At 35.9% G+C, this 17454-nt stretch overlaps 1 protein-coding gene across 5 annotated transcripts in view; it reads right to left on the reverse strand.

Annotated features, from left to right (window-relative positions):
* Positions 1-17454, reverse strand: part of macrod2 (mono-ADP ribosylhydrolase 2) — a 925620-nt gene that overhangs the window by 907474 nt on the left and 692 nt on the right. For all 5 annotated transcript variants that reach the window (XM_074676103.1, XM_074676102.1, XM_074676100.1 and 2 more), the window contains exons 2-3: positions 6529-6630; positions 1343-1456 (exon numbers count right to left, since the gene is read on the reverse strand). In XM_074676103.1, coding sequence (XP_074532204.1) covers positions 1343-1456; positions 6529-6630 — 216 coding nt within the window. The remainder of the gene's footprint in view (positions 1-1342; positions 1457-6528; positions 6631-17454) is intronic.

A 17454-nucleotide genomic window follows, 5' to 3' on the forward strand; every position in this document is an offset into this window, starting at 1 on the left:
TCTCATGGTGTTGGCAAACTTCATATAACTGACGGAGCAATGAATGGAGCCATGTATGGGGAAATTCTTGATCTGAATCTGCTGCCATCCACCAGGATGATGAAGATGAGACGTGGCTGGACCTTCCAGCAGGACAACCATCCAAAGCACACGGCAAAGTTGACTCTCAAATGGTTTCAGAAAAAGAAAATCAATCTGTTAGAACGGCCTAGTCAATCACCTGACTTCAATCCAACTGAACATTTGTGGAAAGAAGTAAAGAAAAGGGTTCACCAGAGGGCACCAAAGAATATTCCAGATTTAAAGACAATCTGTGCAGAGGAATGGGCCAAAATCACACCTGAGCAGTGTGGGTCATTAGTTCAAACATACAAGAAGCTTCTGGAAGCTGTCATTGCAAACAAAGCTCCAAAAAATGTGTGCAACTTTAATGCTACACAACAGCAAAACTGCAGAGACACAGATATGCACAAAGTGCTTGCAGGTGCATTAAACCACATTTTTATCTCCAGCAGGATGCAGAGGATGATTAAGAATTGTTGAGTCACTGTATCCTCATCAGGACTGGTATTTACATAATAGATTAAATTCATTAGCCTTCTGCAACAGAGCAGTCTGTTTTGCACATCTATTAATCTTGCATAAATTACAGAGAATTAATTTCACACCGGATGCACACTGCTTAGTAGACTCCTCTTTGTGTGTGTGTGTGTGTGTGTGTGTGTTTGCAAGAGCTGCAAGATGAAGCAAAAGTTATGAAACAGGTCTGCAGAAAGCTGGAGCACAACATACATCAATACTGTGGCAATATCAGCCTATAGCTGCAAAACGTCCCCGAGCATCAGCAGCAGCAGGAGCAACAGGTAAAGCAATCTTTTAGCAGCCCTGACTGTGTGTGTAGGTTGTGACTGCAGAAAATTACATAACACATCCCTGAAAAAGCATTTTCTGCACACGCTCTTCCTCAACATCTTTTTTTTCCTCACCATAATAAATCCTTTCAGCATCGCCCCAACTGCAGCATTTAATGTGACCGCTAATCCTGTTTGCATTGTACATACGCCACATGAATAATAAAAATAGAAAATACCACACGCTTGCTTCATTCAGCCAATAAGCTTGTGTCTCACAATGGAGCAGAAAGGGAAGGAATAAAGAGCAACCGTGAAAGAGGAGTAATTCAACAGCTGTGTAAATGTCCAGTCTTTGAATCAACCGGCAGCAACTCCTCGGTCCCAACAGCAGAGGGCAGCCAAGGACGACAGTTTGAGAGCAGAGCTGCCTCCAAGCAGCAGACTCTACCCAGCAGCTCACAGAGGTCAAAGGTCATGCAGAGACTTACCAGCATTGACGATGGCGTCCACCTCCAAGACGGTGATGTCCCCTTTGTAGAGAGACACTTTGTCGCTCAGACCTCCTCCGCCTGTCTGCTCCTTCCCTTCGTCTTTCTCATCAGCTGGAGATCAGAGACAGACAAGACAGAGCATGAGTTTCACTTTAAAAACACGTCTTAATTCTTTGACTTTAAAGTTTCTTTGCCTGATGTTATTATCTTTTCATATGTTTCCTTTCATATGTGTCTGTTTTTATCTTTTTTACCTACCCCTGCAGCAAGTGCTTTATGAATAAAGTTAATCTGGTAATTTATAAAAACACATTTTATTCTTCAAGATAAAAATGTGGGTTTGTCCTGAACAGCAATATTGCACAAAATTTAATCTGAATTAAATCAAACTGAGATGGAGATGTGCTTATTTGACTTATCAGGATTCCAGGTATGAGTGTTCAGAGGCTCTAAAGTTGTCATTTATAAGCAGTGGGAAAATAAGTATTTGATACTCTGCAGATTTTGCAAGTTAAAAAAAACATAACCCTTCAAACTTAGCTGCTATTTGCACATTTATTACTTTCAGTCAACATATCTAAGTTCAGTTAATGTTGCATTTAATTTCTCTTTTATGTATATATTTTTTAATGTATATATTTTATTTTATTTTATTCTTTTTTATTTTTGTATTTTTCTACTGACTCTGTAAAGTGCTGCTGTTAACTCAACAATTTCCCAGTTTGGGATCAATGAAGTAATTATTTTCTATAAGTAAACCAACTTACAGTGAATGGAGAAGTCTGCAATTTTTATCCTAGGTAAACTTCAACTATAAGAGACAGAATTAAAATAAAATAAAAGCGCACTGTATGATTTCTAAATATTTAATGAGCATTTTAATGCATTAAATAAGTAAAAAAAAGAACTTTGTACTTGGTATTCATTTATTATTTTATTTATTAATTTCATTCTTTATTTTATTTTTTTTTTGTATTTTTCTACTTACTCTGTAAAGTGCTGCTGTTATTTATTTCATGCTTTATTTTTTTTTTTTGTATTTTTCTATTTACTCTGTAATGTGCTGCTGCTATTTATTTCATTATTTTATTTTATTTTTTCGCATTTTTCTACTTACTCTGTAAAGTGCTGCTGTTATTTATTTCATTCTTTATTTAAATTTTTTTTTTTTGTATTTTTCTATTTACTCTGTAAAGTTAGCATTGTATTGCCTTAAATAAGTAAAGTTGGACTTTATACTTGGTATTTATTTATTATTTTATTTGTGTATTAATTTCATTCTCTTTTTTTGTATTTTTCTACTTACTCTGTAAAGTTAGCATTTTATTGCATTAAATAAGTAAAATAGGACTTTATACTTGGTATTTATTTATCATTTCATTTATTAATTTCATTCTTTATTTATTTTTTTTGTGTGTTTTTCTACTTACTCTGTAAAGTTAGCATTTTATTGCATTAAATAAGTAAAAAAGGACTTTGTACTTGGTATTTATTTACTATTTTATTTATTCATTTCATTCTTTATTTTTTGTATTTTTCTACTTACTCTGTAAAGTGCTGCTGTTACTTATTTATTTCATTCTTTATTTTTTTTGTATCTTTCTACTGACTCTGTAAAGTGCTGCTGTTATTTATTTCATTCTTTATTTTTTTTGTATTTTTCTACTTACTCTGTAAAGTGCTGCTGTTACTTATTTATTTCATTCTTTATTTTTTTTGTATTTTTCTACTGACTCTGTAAAGTGCTGCTGTTAACTCAACAATTTTAGTTGAGTTAACACCAGTTTGGGATCAATAAAGTCATTCTCTTCTATAAGTTTCCCAACGTCTGGAGAATGGAGAAGTCTGTAATTTTTAATTCTAGGTAAACTTCAACTGTAAGAGACAGAATTAAAATAAAATAAATGTGCACTGTATGATTTCTAAATAATTATTTTGAATTTTATTGCATCAAATCAGTAAAATCAGACTTAATACTTGGCACAGAAACCTTTGCTTGCAGTTACAGACGTTAGACGTTTCCTGTAGGTTTGCACACAGCCGTCTCACTCCTCCATGCAGATCTTGGGGCTTCATAGAGGTTTAGCTCTCTCAAAAGACTTTCTACAGGGTTCAGGTCTAGAGACTGGTGAGGCCACTCCAGGACCTTGAAATGCTTCTTATGCAGCCACTCCTTGGTCGCCCTGGCTGTGTGTTTCAGGGCACTGTCATGCGGGAAGACCCAGCTCTGACCCATCTTCAATGCTCTCACAGAGGGAAGGAGGTTGTTGCCCCAAATCTCACAACACTCGCCCCCATTTGCAGAAAAACACCCCCAGAGAGTGATGTTTCCACCTGAAAGTGCTGCAGGATTTTAATCCATGACGGCGCAGTGTGATCCTAATGGTGACCAGGTCCTGCTGTGTGGTTTAGGGTTGATCCTCACCTGTCTCATGATCCCTGACTCCATAAGGTGAGATCTTTCATGGAGCCACCTCCATTTTCTAATAACTGCACCAACAGTTGCTGCCTCCTCGCTACGCTGCTGACCTCTTCTCCTGTAGACCATCCCAGATTTGTGCAGGTCTCTTTTTGTTTTCTCCTTGGTCTTGCCCATGGTGGAGAAGGTGGAGTCTGATTGATTGAGTTTGTGAACAGGTGTCTTCCATACAGGTAACGAGTTCAAACAGGTGCAGTTAACACAGGTAATTAGTGGAGAGTAGGACGGCCTCTTAAAGACACACTAACAGATCTATGAGAGCTAGAATTCTTGCTGGTTGGTTGGTGAGCAAACACTTATTTAATGCATCTCTCCCATAGTTGAAGTGTACCTTGGATAAAAATCACAGACTTCTCCGTTGAATAATCTGCGGAGTATCAAACACTTATTTTCCCCACTGTGTGTTATCATCTCCGTGTAGCCAGTGAAGGATGCTGGAAAGTACATCAGCTAAAGCCTTCCAAACATCCATAAAAAGTTATTATCCCTCATCTGATTTAATGTAGAGAAAGAAGAGCATATGCCAGTCTACCTCCCTTCAGTGACTCATAGCTGTGATCTCTGCTGGCTTTATGTTTGTTGGACTCATCGCTGAGGCTGTGTATTAGAATATTGTGTGTTTTAAAGCTCTCATTTGAATCAGTCTCACACACAGAGCGTGATTCTCCTGTAGCTTGGCTTTACATCAGAGCTCATACAGAGCATGTTAAACCAGGATCAATGATTTGGATCAGTGAATCGTTAATCGTAACTCTCTTCTGCAGAGGGATCTGAATATTTTACAACTCAGTTGTTACCTTGGTCTTCATCAACACTTCTCTGGGTCATAGTAAAACTACAGACTGTTTTTTTTTTAATTTAGACTAATCAAGCACAGCTGATTGTACCAACCATGGTTTGATTAAAGTTTTAATATCAGGTGCAATTTCATGACATTTCTACCAAAATGTAGACACATTAGAGCGCTGACTGATCTGTTGATAAAAATTTGAACCCAAGGTTTAAAAACTTCATTCCTCAAAAAGGAAGTCAAGACTTTTCTCAAACCTGTGACCCCTTTCCTGTGTGACACTCCACTTAATCTCCTTCAACCAGGTTTGGCCTTTAGATGGTGTTTTAGCATTTAGCCTGTGTTTTAGCATTTAGCCTGTGTTTTAGCATTTAGCCTGTGTTTAAGTATTTAGCCTGTGATTTAGTATTTAGCCTGTGTTTTAGCATTTAGCCTGTGTTTTAGTATTTAGCCTGTGTTTTAGTATTAAGCCTGTGTTTTAGTATTTAGCCTGTGTTTTAGCATTAAGCTTGTGTTTTTTTAGCATTTTGCTTGTGTTATAGCTTTTAGTTTCGGTTTAGTATTTAGCCTGTGTTTTAGCATTTAGCTTGTGTTTTAGCATTAAGCTTGTGTTTTCTTAGCATTAAGCTTGTGTTATAGCTTTAAGCTTGTGTTTTAGCATTTTACCCACGTTTTAGCATTTTACCCATGTTTTAGCATTTAGCTTGTGTTTTAGCATTAAGCTTGTGTTTTCTTAGCATTAAGCTTGTGTTATAGCTTTAAGCTTGTGTTTTAGCATTTTACCCACGTTTTAGCATTTTACCCATGTTTTAGCATTTAGCCTGTCTTTAAGTATTTATCTTGTGTTTAAGCATTTAGCCTGTGTTGAAGTATTGCGCTTGTGTTTTTTAAGCATTTTGCTTGTGTTTTAAAATTTAGCGTATGTTTTTCAGCAATAAGCTTGTGTTTTAGCTTTTAGCCTGCATTTTAGAATTTAGCCTGTGTTTCAGCTTTTAGCATGTGTTTTAGCATTTAGCCCATGTTTTAGCATTTAACCTGTGTTTTAGCATCAAGCCTGTGTTTTAGCAGTTAACTATTTTAGCCTGTAGCTCTTGTTTCAGCATAAAGCTCACACTCTTTTACTGTCCTGTTTTAACCTTTAACTTTGGTTTTAGCTTTTAGCCTGTGTTATAACTAAAGCCCATGTCTAAGCCTTTACCCTTTGTTTCAGCCTTTAGTTTGTGTTTTAGACTGTATCCTGTATTTGAGCCTTGAGCTAATGTTCAGCCCTAAGCTTGTGTTTTAGCATCTAGCTCATGCTCTATCACTGTCCATTTTTGGCCCTTTAGCTCTAGTTTTTGCCCTGATCCCATGATTTATCGTTTAGCTTGTGTTTGAGCCATACATTTGTGTTCTATCCTTTATCCTGTGTTTTAGCCTTAAGCTTGTGTTTTAGCCCTTAGTTTATGTTATAGACTTTAGCTCTTGTTTTAGCCCTTAGCTTATGTTATAGACTTTAGCTCGTGTTTTAGCCCTTAGCTTATGTTATAGACTTTAGCTCATGTTTTAGCTTTTAGCTTATGTTTCAGCCTTGAGGTTGTGTTTTAGCCTTTAGCTTGTGCTCTATCTCTCTCCTGTTTATCTTTCTTCTGCTCTTCTGTCCTTTTTCTGTCTGACAGTTAGGCTCCAGTGTCCACCATCACTACAAAATTAATCACAGAAATCAATTTCAGCAGAGAGAAACACAGATCTCTCTTCTCCCTGATAAACTTCATCAGCTGGCGTGGTGTTGTCATGGAGACTTAGACGTGCTATAAATCAATCCGGTCCTGCTTAACCCCATTAGGAAATTGAGAGGAAGCATTCTGAAATCAGCTGTAACCTGATAATCTTATTTTAAAGATAACTCAAAAACTCTTAAACCGCCCGTCTTACATTTGCTGTCCTCTCTCCAGGTTGGGATCTTGTCCAGGGATATGAAGTCCTGACGGCGGTAGTCCTTGCGTCTCTCCTCTCGATCCAGACGGAGCAGTCTCGCTGTGAAGTGAAGAGATGGTTGAGTTTAATCATGGAATAGAGACAAAAAAAAAAAGTTAAAAGAAAAGCGTGTTCGGGTTCAGGTTTGGTCTCATTGATGACTCTGTATCATCAGAATCTTTGTCACTCTCATCAGGTGTTTTGTACTTTATTAAGTTTCTACATTAAAAATATGGAGCATGATCATTTCAGTGTCATAATTAACATTTTTATGATGAAAGCCGGGGTGGCCAATCTGCTTCACTCTGGGTTTTTTGTTTTGTTTTATTTTGATTTCTTTATACATATATATATATATATATATATATATATATATATATATATATATATATATATATATATACATATATATATATAATTTTCATTATTATTATTTTATATTATATATTTTTTCTTAATTTTCCCAGATTTTTAATTTAATATTCTTATTATATTACTATTCTATTTTTATTGTTTTTGCATTTATTGCACTTTTTCTGTGAGCTGCTGTGGCAAAAAAAAATTTTAGTTTTGTTTTATTTTTCTAATTGAGATTTTCAAGATGCATGACAGTAACAATAATTAAACTTGTGAATTTTTATGTAGGAAACAAACATTGTAAAAAATAAACATCAAGAAGAGATTAAAAGAATAAAATTAATTAATTAATCATGAAAAATTAAATAAAGACAAAAAAGATGATATAGATAAAAAAATTAAACTATAAAATAAATAAATAAATAAATAATTTTAAAAAAACAGACAAAAAAGACGAAAAAGATAATAAAATTAAACTCTAAAATAAATAACTAAATAAATAAATAATAAAAAATAGACAAAAAAGACAATAGATAATAAAATTAAACTATAAAAATATGAAAAAATATCTAATGTAATTATAAAATTTATAATGCACACAATTAATCAACCAGCTTCATTCTTTCATTCATTCAGCCAGATATTAATAAACTGTGGTCTTAATAGTTGATGTTTGCCAACTTCTCCCTGCGTCCCAGCCCCACCCTCTTATCTCAACATGGTCATTTCTGGCTTGGGAGGAAGCTGCCAACTGCTCAAATGTCAAACTAGAGGCTTCAAAAAGGCAGTGAACCACCACCAAACTACACGAGAGGAGCAGCATCTATTGTTTCACACAGTCTGTGTCTTTGATGCAACTGAAGAAGCTTATTTTTCTTCACCATCCAGGTTTAAGCTCTCCTGGCTGCTTCAGAGGACACCGATGTTCAAAATAAATTTCTCTGTTTTTTATCAAATCCCAACAAAAACCTGGCCAGCTCCACGTCGTCACATCCCAGCTGTTGCTGAACCTTTGCACTGCTGCGTCTCTCCTGGACTCTCACTGCCTGTGTCCTCCTGTTCGTCTCTGCTGGCTGCAAAAAGAGCCTCAACTTTCTCCTGCTTCCTGCAGACAACACCGAGCTGTTCTGCAAAACAGGCTTCATCTTAATTATGTGTGAAATATTCACCGTATAAATATCCCAGTGTGAGCTTTGGTGAATTAAAACGTCCTTTCTGTGGAGCAGCTGAAGCTAACTCATTATGACATGACACTGCAGAAAAGCACGATGATAGCTGACTATATTTGGCTCCTCTTACAACAAAATGTAGAGGTGTAAGCTTTGATTCTTGTAGGATGAAACAAAACCTTACATCACAGGGGCTCTGTACTGTTTATTCAAAGGAGCTCCTGGAAGAATGAAGGCTTAAGGAAAAGGAGCGGATTATATCTTGGAGTGAAAGACAACATATCGTCGGTCATCTTTCAGCAGCGTCCCTCAGTAGGTCAGACTGTAAGATCAGGGAGATCCATCCCTTACGTATTCGCCTCCCTCCTGTCTGCTCCTGTCATTCCCACGGCTGCTTTTATTCTACATGGATGAATAAAAAGGCTGTTCTGGGGCTGAAACACAGCAAAGCTCTAAAGTGCACCGTCACTCTGCTGAACTTTCAGTGGCTGAGGAATCCCAAAGCTGTGCGTGGTGCTGCGAGAACAGGGTGGGCTTTATTAAATATGAGCGTCTACCAGATCGTGTTACCGGAGCCACAACATCACTGATGTGAGGTCCCATAGGACTCCTCTGGACCTGATGAGTCCTGAACAAGAGGTGAAGCCGCGGAAGCTGCAGACTTTCTTCAACTAAATTCAAAGAATGAGACGAGAAAAACATCGTGACTGCCTGTCACATGACTTCTGAGTTTATGGAGTCTTTGAATACTATTTATACTCCTCTTTTATGTTTCCTCATTTCAAATATTGCTCTGAATCCTCAAACTTTGGAGACGCCAGGAAGCAGGAGAGTGATGACCAATTTTACAGTGAGTCATTTAAAAAAGGAAGTGACCAGGTAAAAATTAAGACTAGAATACATGTTTGTGTTTATTATTTCCAGCATTATTTGTTCCAAATAATCATTAACACGACAAAGCTATGGAAGCTATTGCAATTCACTTGAAGAAAAAAAAAAAAAAACTCAGGTTTTTCAGAGTAATTTATTATTTGGTTTGTTTTTGTGGTAATTAATTTTGTTTTTCTGATTTATAATTTTTTGTTGTTTTTGTTATAATTATTATATTGGTTTGTTTTTTATTATATTTTTTTCTGTTTTTATGATAAATTTTTTTGTGGTAATTATTTATTTTCTGATTAACATTTTTTTATTGGTTTGTTTTTTGTTATAATTATTATATTGGTTTGTTTTTTATTATATTTTTTTCTGTTTTTATGATTAATTTTTTTGTGGTAATTATTTTTTCTGATTAATATTTTTTTTATTGGTTTGTTTTTTGTTATAATTATTATATTGGTTTGTTTTTTATTATATTTTTTTCTGTTTTATGATTAATTTTTTTGTGGTAATTATTTTTTTCTGATTAATATTTTTTTTATTGGTTTGTTTTTTGTTATAATTATTTCTGTTTTTATGAGTAATTTTTTTGTGGTAATTATTTTTTTTTCTGATTATTTTTTTTTTTATTGGTTTGTTTTTTGTTATAATTATTTCTGTTTTAATGAGTAATTTTTTTTTCTGTTTTCAGATTACGTCTTTCCTGTTTTTCAAAGTAATTTTTCCTGAAGTATCGAGCTACCTCAAAATCCCGCAAGAACCTCCAACCTGCAGACAACTCCCGTGGATGTGTGGTGGCTCCTGTGTTCCGCACGGATCAGAGATCCTGTTCGGCTCATATATGCCTCATCCTTAACTTTCTACCGGCTTTCCAGTGTAGAAGCAATGCATTTTTTTAATGCCACATCTTTGTCTATTACTTAAGTATTACATTGAATAATAGGCTTCGAAGGGTTTTGAAGTAACTCGATACTTCAGGAAAAAAAAATTGCTCCTAAAAACAGGAGGAAAAAATTACCACGAAAAACAGCAGGTTGAGGTTCTCGCGGGATTTCTAAGTATCTCCATACTTCAGGAAAAAATTACTCCGAAAAACAGGAAAAAAGCAATCTGAAAACAGAAAAAAAATTAGTCATAAAAACAGAAATAATTATAACAAAAAACAAACCAATAAAAAAATATTAATCAGAAAAACAAAATTAATTACCACAAAAAAATTAGTCATAAAAACAGAAATAATTATAACAAAAAACAAACCAATAAAAAAATATTAATCAGAAAAACAAAATTAATTACCACAAAAAACAAACTGAAGAATAAATTACTCTGAAAAACCTGAGTTGTTTTTTTTTTCTTCAAGTGCATGCAATTCGCTTCTGTACAAAGCTGTTTAAAACTATTAAAATAATTCATTTGGTTAAAATAATTCACTTTATGTGTGTCTGAGAAATCTACATCAACTATGTTACCCATTGAAAAAAAAAACTATAAATCAGCAATGGTTCGCTCCAAAGTCACATGACCCCAATCAGCTGAGGGCCCATCCTTTTTGGTGTGAACCTTGAAGAAAGTGTGTCATGTTTCAGCTCCTCCTCATCAATATTTCATCAGAATGATCGTCTGTACATGGGGCGCATTAACTGTTCATCAGCTGTGTTACCAACATTTTCTGCTCTTCTTACTATAAATGTTAGAAAGACCAAACTGAAGAAAAGGAGCAGAAATATGAGCTGATGGAGGTCAGGTGGTGCCATGTTCATCCTTTTCTGTCCCTGTTAGTGCTATAACAGTTGATACCATGTATCATTTCCTCTGCTGAGTCACATGACTAGCTGCACGGAACTCCTAATCAGTGTGTGACATCATCACGGAACTCCTTATAACTGTGTGACATCATCAGAGCAAAGGGAGGATTCAAATTCATAAAAAGTTTTGGAAACAACTCCCTATAGATGCCACAATTTCACCCAAATGTGTGTTAAAATATGATATTTTTGTAGAAAATTTTGCCAGGAATCAATTAATGTTATTTTTAGAGCTGTACCAGTTTTACTTTTTTGTCTAGAGGCCCAAATGTGGCAGCTTGAGCGAGCTGAGAAGTGTTTTCCCATCTGTTTACATGGAAGGAGCTGGGAGGGTTCACCGACTTTGAGGGCTCGCCATTCGAAAACCGTGTCTGAAACATCAAAGTCACACATACAGTTTATAGAGCAGGTTCTAGTCTGTCATGTGAGCGAATTTGGAGCCGATACCACTTATAGTTTCAGAGGAGATAATTTTTGCAGATAGGGTAAAAAAAGCGGCGAAATCATATTTTTAAAGGAAAATTGCTGGCTTCCTGTGCAAGATAGGAAGAAAACACCTCACCCTTTTTTTGGTTCTTAATAAGACAAACATTTTGCAGTTGGTTTCATCTCTCTACAACATTCCTACCACCTGCTAGGGCCATTTTAGTGTGTTTTTGAGTGCCTAGGTGGCGCTAGAGGGCGTATTATACTGGGGGTTGTGTTTGATTGCATATCATGCCATATTCCTGTGACCAAGGACCTTAATTAATGATTTTTAGCACAATCCGGGTTAATACTTCACTTTTTTGCAAACCTGAAATGTTCCCCTGATTATAAAATCATTCAGGTGCAATTCTGCTTTTTCTTCCAACTAAGATGAGACAATTTTTATCTCAACTGACTCTAAATTTTACAATTTCTGCCTGCTTTTGAATTATCCCTGAGTCAGTTTTGAGAATTATAATATTTAAACCCTCAAGTTTCTGAGCTCTTTAAACTTTTGCCTGCCTTTATCACTCTGAAGAAGAGCGTTTGTGCTCAGAATAAGACATCTGATTCACTTTGATGTGCCGTCTGTGACGCTACCTGCTCCAGCGACGTCTGGCTGAAATAAACTGCAGCCGTTTCCTGGAAAGTTTTAATAGTCGTTATGAAAACCTGGCTGAGTATCAGCTGGCCTGATGATGAGAGGGTGACTGATCTGCACCAATTTGGAAAGAAACGCTGATGCAAATGAATCGTCCGCCAAGACTTTTAACAATAGTCAGAAAATGATCTTTTCTCACAGAAAACTTAAAATCCCTGAGTTAAAAATAGACCCAGTCTGTGTCAAACTGACCTCCTCGGAGCACACGTTTGACTGGACTCAGCACACGTTTTAACCCAGAATCAGTCTGATACTCTGTGACTGTTTCTGCTCCAAACCACTTTTCTAAAAACCAACACACAGGGTCAAACGCATCATTACTGCAGGGTCAACTGAAGCCCATCATGCATCTGTGAAACACTGACCCACGGGGGGAGATTTTTCACACGCAACATCCCACTCAGAATTAGCCTGAACCGGTTCATTTGGCAGCTGTGACATGATCAGGGAATACCGCTTGGTGATATCACCCCTACAGCTAAAATGTTTGTTGATGGTTCCCGTTCTGCATTCATGTGGCGTCTGAATAAACTGTTTAATTATCTGGAAAAGTAGAAAGATTCATTCACTGCAGTCACATTAAGTCTGGCAGTAATCTTCTGTCTGACACAGAAACAAGGCAGAGTGAAGACGTTCATAAAAACGTTTGCTCACGTGTTTTTAAAGAAAGCATCAGACTGCAGCACGGCCTGCAGACCGGAAGCTACAGAAAGAAGAGTTGCCTCCACACTGAAGACTTTGAGCTTATTAACTCACAAAAGTCTGAGGCTCAACTTTCCAACCTGAGTTTGGGAGCACATGAATACAGAGTAATGAAATGTTAACGACTGAGAGAGGCTACAAATGATGGAAGAACCAAGGGAAAAGGGTTATTTAGTTATTATTAATTTCATAAATAGTGTTATTATTTTTTTCTGATTTTTTTCCTGTCAAGATCCCAGAAAGGATTATTATTATTTGATTAACATATATTAATATGTGTGGCTTTCTGGGAAACAATAAATATGTACGTTTGGACACCTCTGCAATCATCACACCTTTTTTCAAACTGACCCTGGCCCCTCGTCAGAGAAAGGAAAAGTTGTTTGGCCCAGTCGGGTAAAAGTTTGGGGATCCCTGCTTTAGATGGTGATTTTGGGAAAACATCTTAATTTTTAGCCCAGGTTAAAATCTGTTAAACTTTTTCCCCACTCCAGATTTAAGATTCAAGAAGCTTATTGTCATACTATGGGATGGGTACCTTTCAGATTTGAAACAATACGGTACCGATGCCTGGTACCTGGAAAACAGTACTGGTACTCAATGGTACCAATTTTCGGTACTTTTTTGTGTTTATGTGGTAAAAAAATATCAATTTGTTTCATACTTTTTTTTTTCAACTTGTCATATTTATTCTTCAATATATAATCTTGCAATGCTGTGTTCATGTCCAGCATGGAAAATCTCCAACTCTTCCACTCTCTCACAGTCATAAGGACGCATTCAGGTACCAAAATATGATGCCGTTTGATTTTGCGCGAATCTGTACTCAGTACTTTTGACAGAATTTGGTCGGTACATATAAAAGTACCTAACTCAGTGCCTATCCTGAGTCATACTAGGACACGTTTACACATGGATAGCATGAAGTTTCACTTCTAAGTTCCTGTTTTTATCAGGAATCAGGAACACTTTACTTTATTAATCCCAGGTGGAAAATTTGATATTACTTTTTACATAATACAGCCGATGGAAATAAGATGTAATGGGGTCACAGATTTAAATAAGTGTCAGATATACAATAAAATACTCATTTTAATATCTCGTCTTTGATTCTGCACTGCAAATTTTATTGTAAAATCTGTTTTTCAAATCTGTTTTAATTTTTTGTTGTTTTTGTTGTTGTTGTTTTGTTTTATTGTATCTTTTTAATTGAGTTTTAATTGTTTTCTATAATTTGTTCTGCCTGTAAAGCACTTTGAATTGCCATGCTGAAATGTGCTATATAAATACACTTGCCTTGCCTTGCCTAAAATAAACAATTAAGTATCAGTAAATACCAAATAAGCAATAAATACTAAACCAAACAAAAACTACTTACATTAAAGGTAGACAAGGCAAGATGAACTATTGTACTTAGTGGATAGTACCAAAGAGGATATAAAGATATTTAAAAGAGTACTGCACTTAGGTGTGCTTAGGTGAAAAATACAATGCACATGGTGAACTGTGTCAGACAGATATTTCACTCGATGAACTGTTTGGGACAGATTTTAAGATTTATATTAAGCCTGATACTAATCAAAGAAAAGCAAAATAAAAGAAAAAGATAGAGAAGTTATCTCAAGAGCAAGTAAACATACAATGTGCAAATTATAAAAAATAATAATATACAAATAAAATAGTACCAACAGAGTAAACTTAGCCAGTAATTATAACCACACCCTGCGTGAAGTTTCTACAAGAACCAGAGGCTGACAGCGCTAACGCTGCTAATGCTAGCCACACTCAGCAAACCAGTTCAACACATGCAGATTATAATCCTGTGGTGGGTTTGTCAAACAGATGTTTACTGCTCACTCAAACTAGACTAGTAGAAATCTAAGTTTCTGTTTAAAAGACTTTGAATGTTACTTCTGGATATTTATGTGGTGTTGGAATAATAATCAAAAAAAATCCTGAAGGGAAAATTTCAGTGAAGGCTTTCTCCGATCAAACACATGCACCTTCAAAGCCTGAGCATAAAAATGTGTTTGTTCAGCGAGGTCAGCTGACAGAACAAGCTCGATGCTATTTTCCCTCAGAAACAAAGACGACCTCGCTACATTTTCTGTTTATTTCACTTTAATTTGAGTTAAACTGCTCTACATTTGTTTAATACACACCACATGTGATTCTGTTTTCATGTTACAGGTGAAAGTTCCTGAACACGCCTCAGTCTGGACAATGACTTTGCCAAACCAAGAGGAAGAAACACACAAAAATTTTCTTATTTTAGCGCTAACTGAACTGTCTACTCAGCCCCACCAGCACAAAATCTGCTGCTGGACTGAACTGGACTCTTCAATCAGATGAGATGACAGCAGGACCAAAATAGTTGCGGTGCTTTTCTAAAGGTTTGAGTGCAGAGAGGGTCACAGGCAGTGGTCTCTCTGTCTGTGAAACTAATTAGACAAGTGCTTAAATTAAAGAGTACAATAAATTTGAGGCAAATGCATCATCTTCGTCCTCCAGCACAACCTTCAAAACTACCTAACACTCAGTTTCCTTGCTTCAATATGACGAGAGGTCTAATAAGAGGCATAAAGGCCCAAAAATATCTCAGAAGAAAAAGAAAAATAAGTTTTGTCCAAATAACATTTTAAAGTACCGTAAAAACCTGAAGCAAACTCCTTCACCCTGTCCATGCCAAGAATGACGTGCAGGAGTTTGCTCTTATGAACTTTATATTCAAAGTAATCTTCTACAGTTTGAAGGACATTAAAACCAAAGTGGGTGATAACCAATTACAGAGACAGCAGCTACCAGCCTGTTTCAAGACAGTCAAAGGAGTTGGTTTGAATATATTTCCCTCTCTGGGTGAAGTGAGTGACCAATCATAGTTTAGGATATCCGGATGGTATCAAGGGCGGCCAATCAGGCTCCATGGCGGCTGTTTGGTTACAGCACGACAATATGTCACCAACACAGAGAAACTGCTGTTTTTACTACAAGTGGAAGGAGAAAAGTCTATGTGTGAAATTAAAATCCCCGTCTTCTCTGACTCTTCTTCACCTGCTCCGCTGCTTCCTGGATGGGAAGAGCTTCAGAAGCTTTAAAATCAGCCAGCTCACCTGCACTGAACATCCACCTGTGCTGAACTGTTCCACGAACAACTGAGACCTGAGACGCTCAATATTTTCAGAATTAAGATTTTTTTTTTATTATTTATGGTTGTCCTGCTTTTATTTTCATACAATAGCATTGTTGTCATTTCAAGTTATCTACAACTTAAGCCCTGAGCAGACATGCATCTATACAATTCATTCTTTGCTGTCCCATGATTTAAAGTTTAATGTACAAAAGGTTGCCAGTCTTTCAGGGAACAGGTTCAGATTTTTAAAGTTCTGAATGGTTTTAGTCCAAAATATATCAGTTATCCTCCCACCCAGATGCTCAGGTTACCTGGAACAGGTCTGCTTTCTGTCCTCAGAGATAGATCCTTTTTTCCACGTTGAGGACTCATCTTTTATAAGAGTATTCGAGCAAATTATTTATTGTCTGTTTTATTGCACAGCTCTGCACAGTAACTTTAATGCTTGAATTTTCCTAATATATTTTAATAATTTTTTATATATTTTTTTTTAGAGGTGTCCCAGTCCGATATTAATATCGTATATCGGTCGTATTGGATTAATATTGGTATCGGCCAATACTCAATGCTGCAGTATCAGTGTCGTATCGGAAGTGAAAATGTAATATCGGGACATCCCTATTTTTTTTTCTTTTTCTGCATGAACCTAAATGGGTTTTTTTCAATGCATTTTGTTGACTTTTTCAAAGACTCTTTCATTGTCTGTGTGAAGCGCTTTGATTGTGCTACATAAATAAACTTTCAATGCCATAAAAAATATTATTTAAATAAAGAATATTTAATTTTCTTCCAGAGGGTATTGATGATTAAAGACACTGACACTAAATAAAATCCTGCGTCAACATTTAGTTGAACTAAATCTTCATCCCATCTGTCAATAAAGCCTGCCACCGCTCTACTTCACCTCCTACAACATCAACAGCCCACCAACTTTCCATGCACCTGTGGCTAACCTCAAGTTTTACAGCCCTGGGAAGATAACTACATCTACAAAAAGACTCATCTGGAAGAAAATACTGATTTTAATTCTGTGTGGACGGATTCATTTAACTGGCGTGCTAGCTTAAAATACATGCTTGATATGTGTCAAGAAATTAGCAAACAACAAAAAATGATGAATTGAGTGACATCATCAAATGTCTACCATTGTATAAATTCAAAAAAAAATTGTTCAGATAATTATTCAATATATTTCAACAATGTAATGGAATTTTATTCACCCATTTTTTTTATTATTATTGTGAAGGTAAAGTAGATTATGTGGCTCTGGAATGACTTTAATCCAGGTGAGCTGAGTAAAGGTTGAAGACCCCTGGAGTAGATTCTCATAACTCAAAAACATACCCTATAATTAGCTTAATTTGTCTCTCAGTATGGGATTATTGTGGGCCATGTTCAAGTACATAGCCTATTATAATTTAACTGCTATCATGAGAAAACTAGCTTTGTAATTTTGTCACCTCAAGCTATTGTGATAAATTGATGTAATGTTGGGGAAACTAGCTTTGCTATCTAAAAGGTAAAGATACATGAAGTACTTAATTTAATGTGATAACAGGTGGTAAATATAAAGTATGAGCGCATGTCCACTCAGGGCTTCCGTACTTGGTGCTTTAAACGTTGTATCTGTTTAGTCTCTTGTTGATAAATAATATCTACACTCGTAGATTTTGCATAACATTAAATACGGGCATTTGGTCTGCTGATAATGGC

This window comes from Halichoeres trimaculatus, unplaced genomic scaffold (genome assembly GCF_033239565.1).
Source record: "Halichoeres trimaculatus isolate MK-OKI-2021-1 unplaced genomic scaffold, fHalTri1.1 fHalTri1_scaffold_8, whole genome shotgun sequence".
NCBI lineage: Eukaryota > Metazoa > Chordata > Actinopteri > Labriformes > Labridae > Halichoeres > Halichoeres trimaculatus.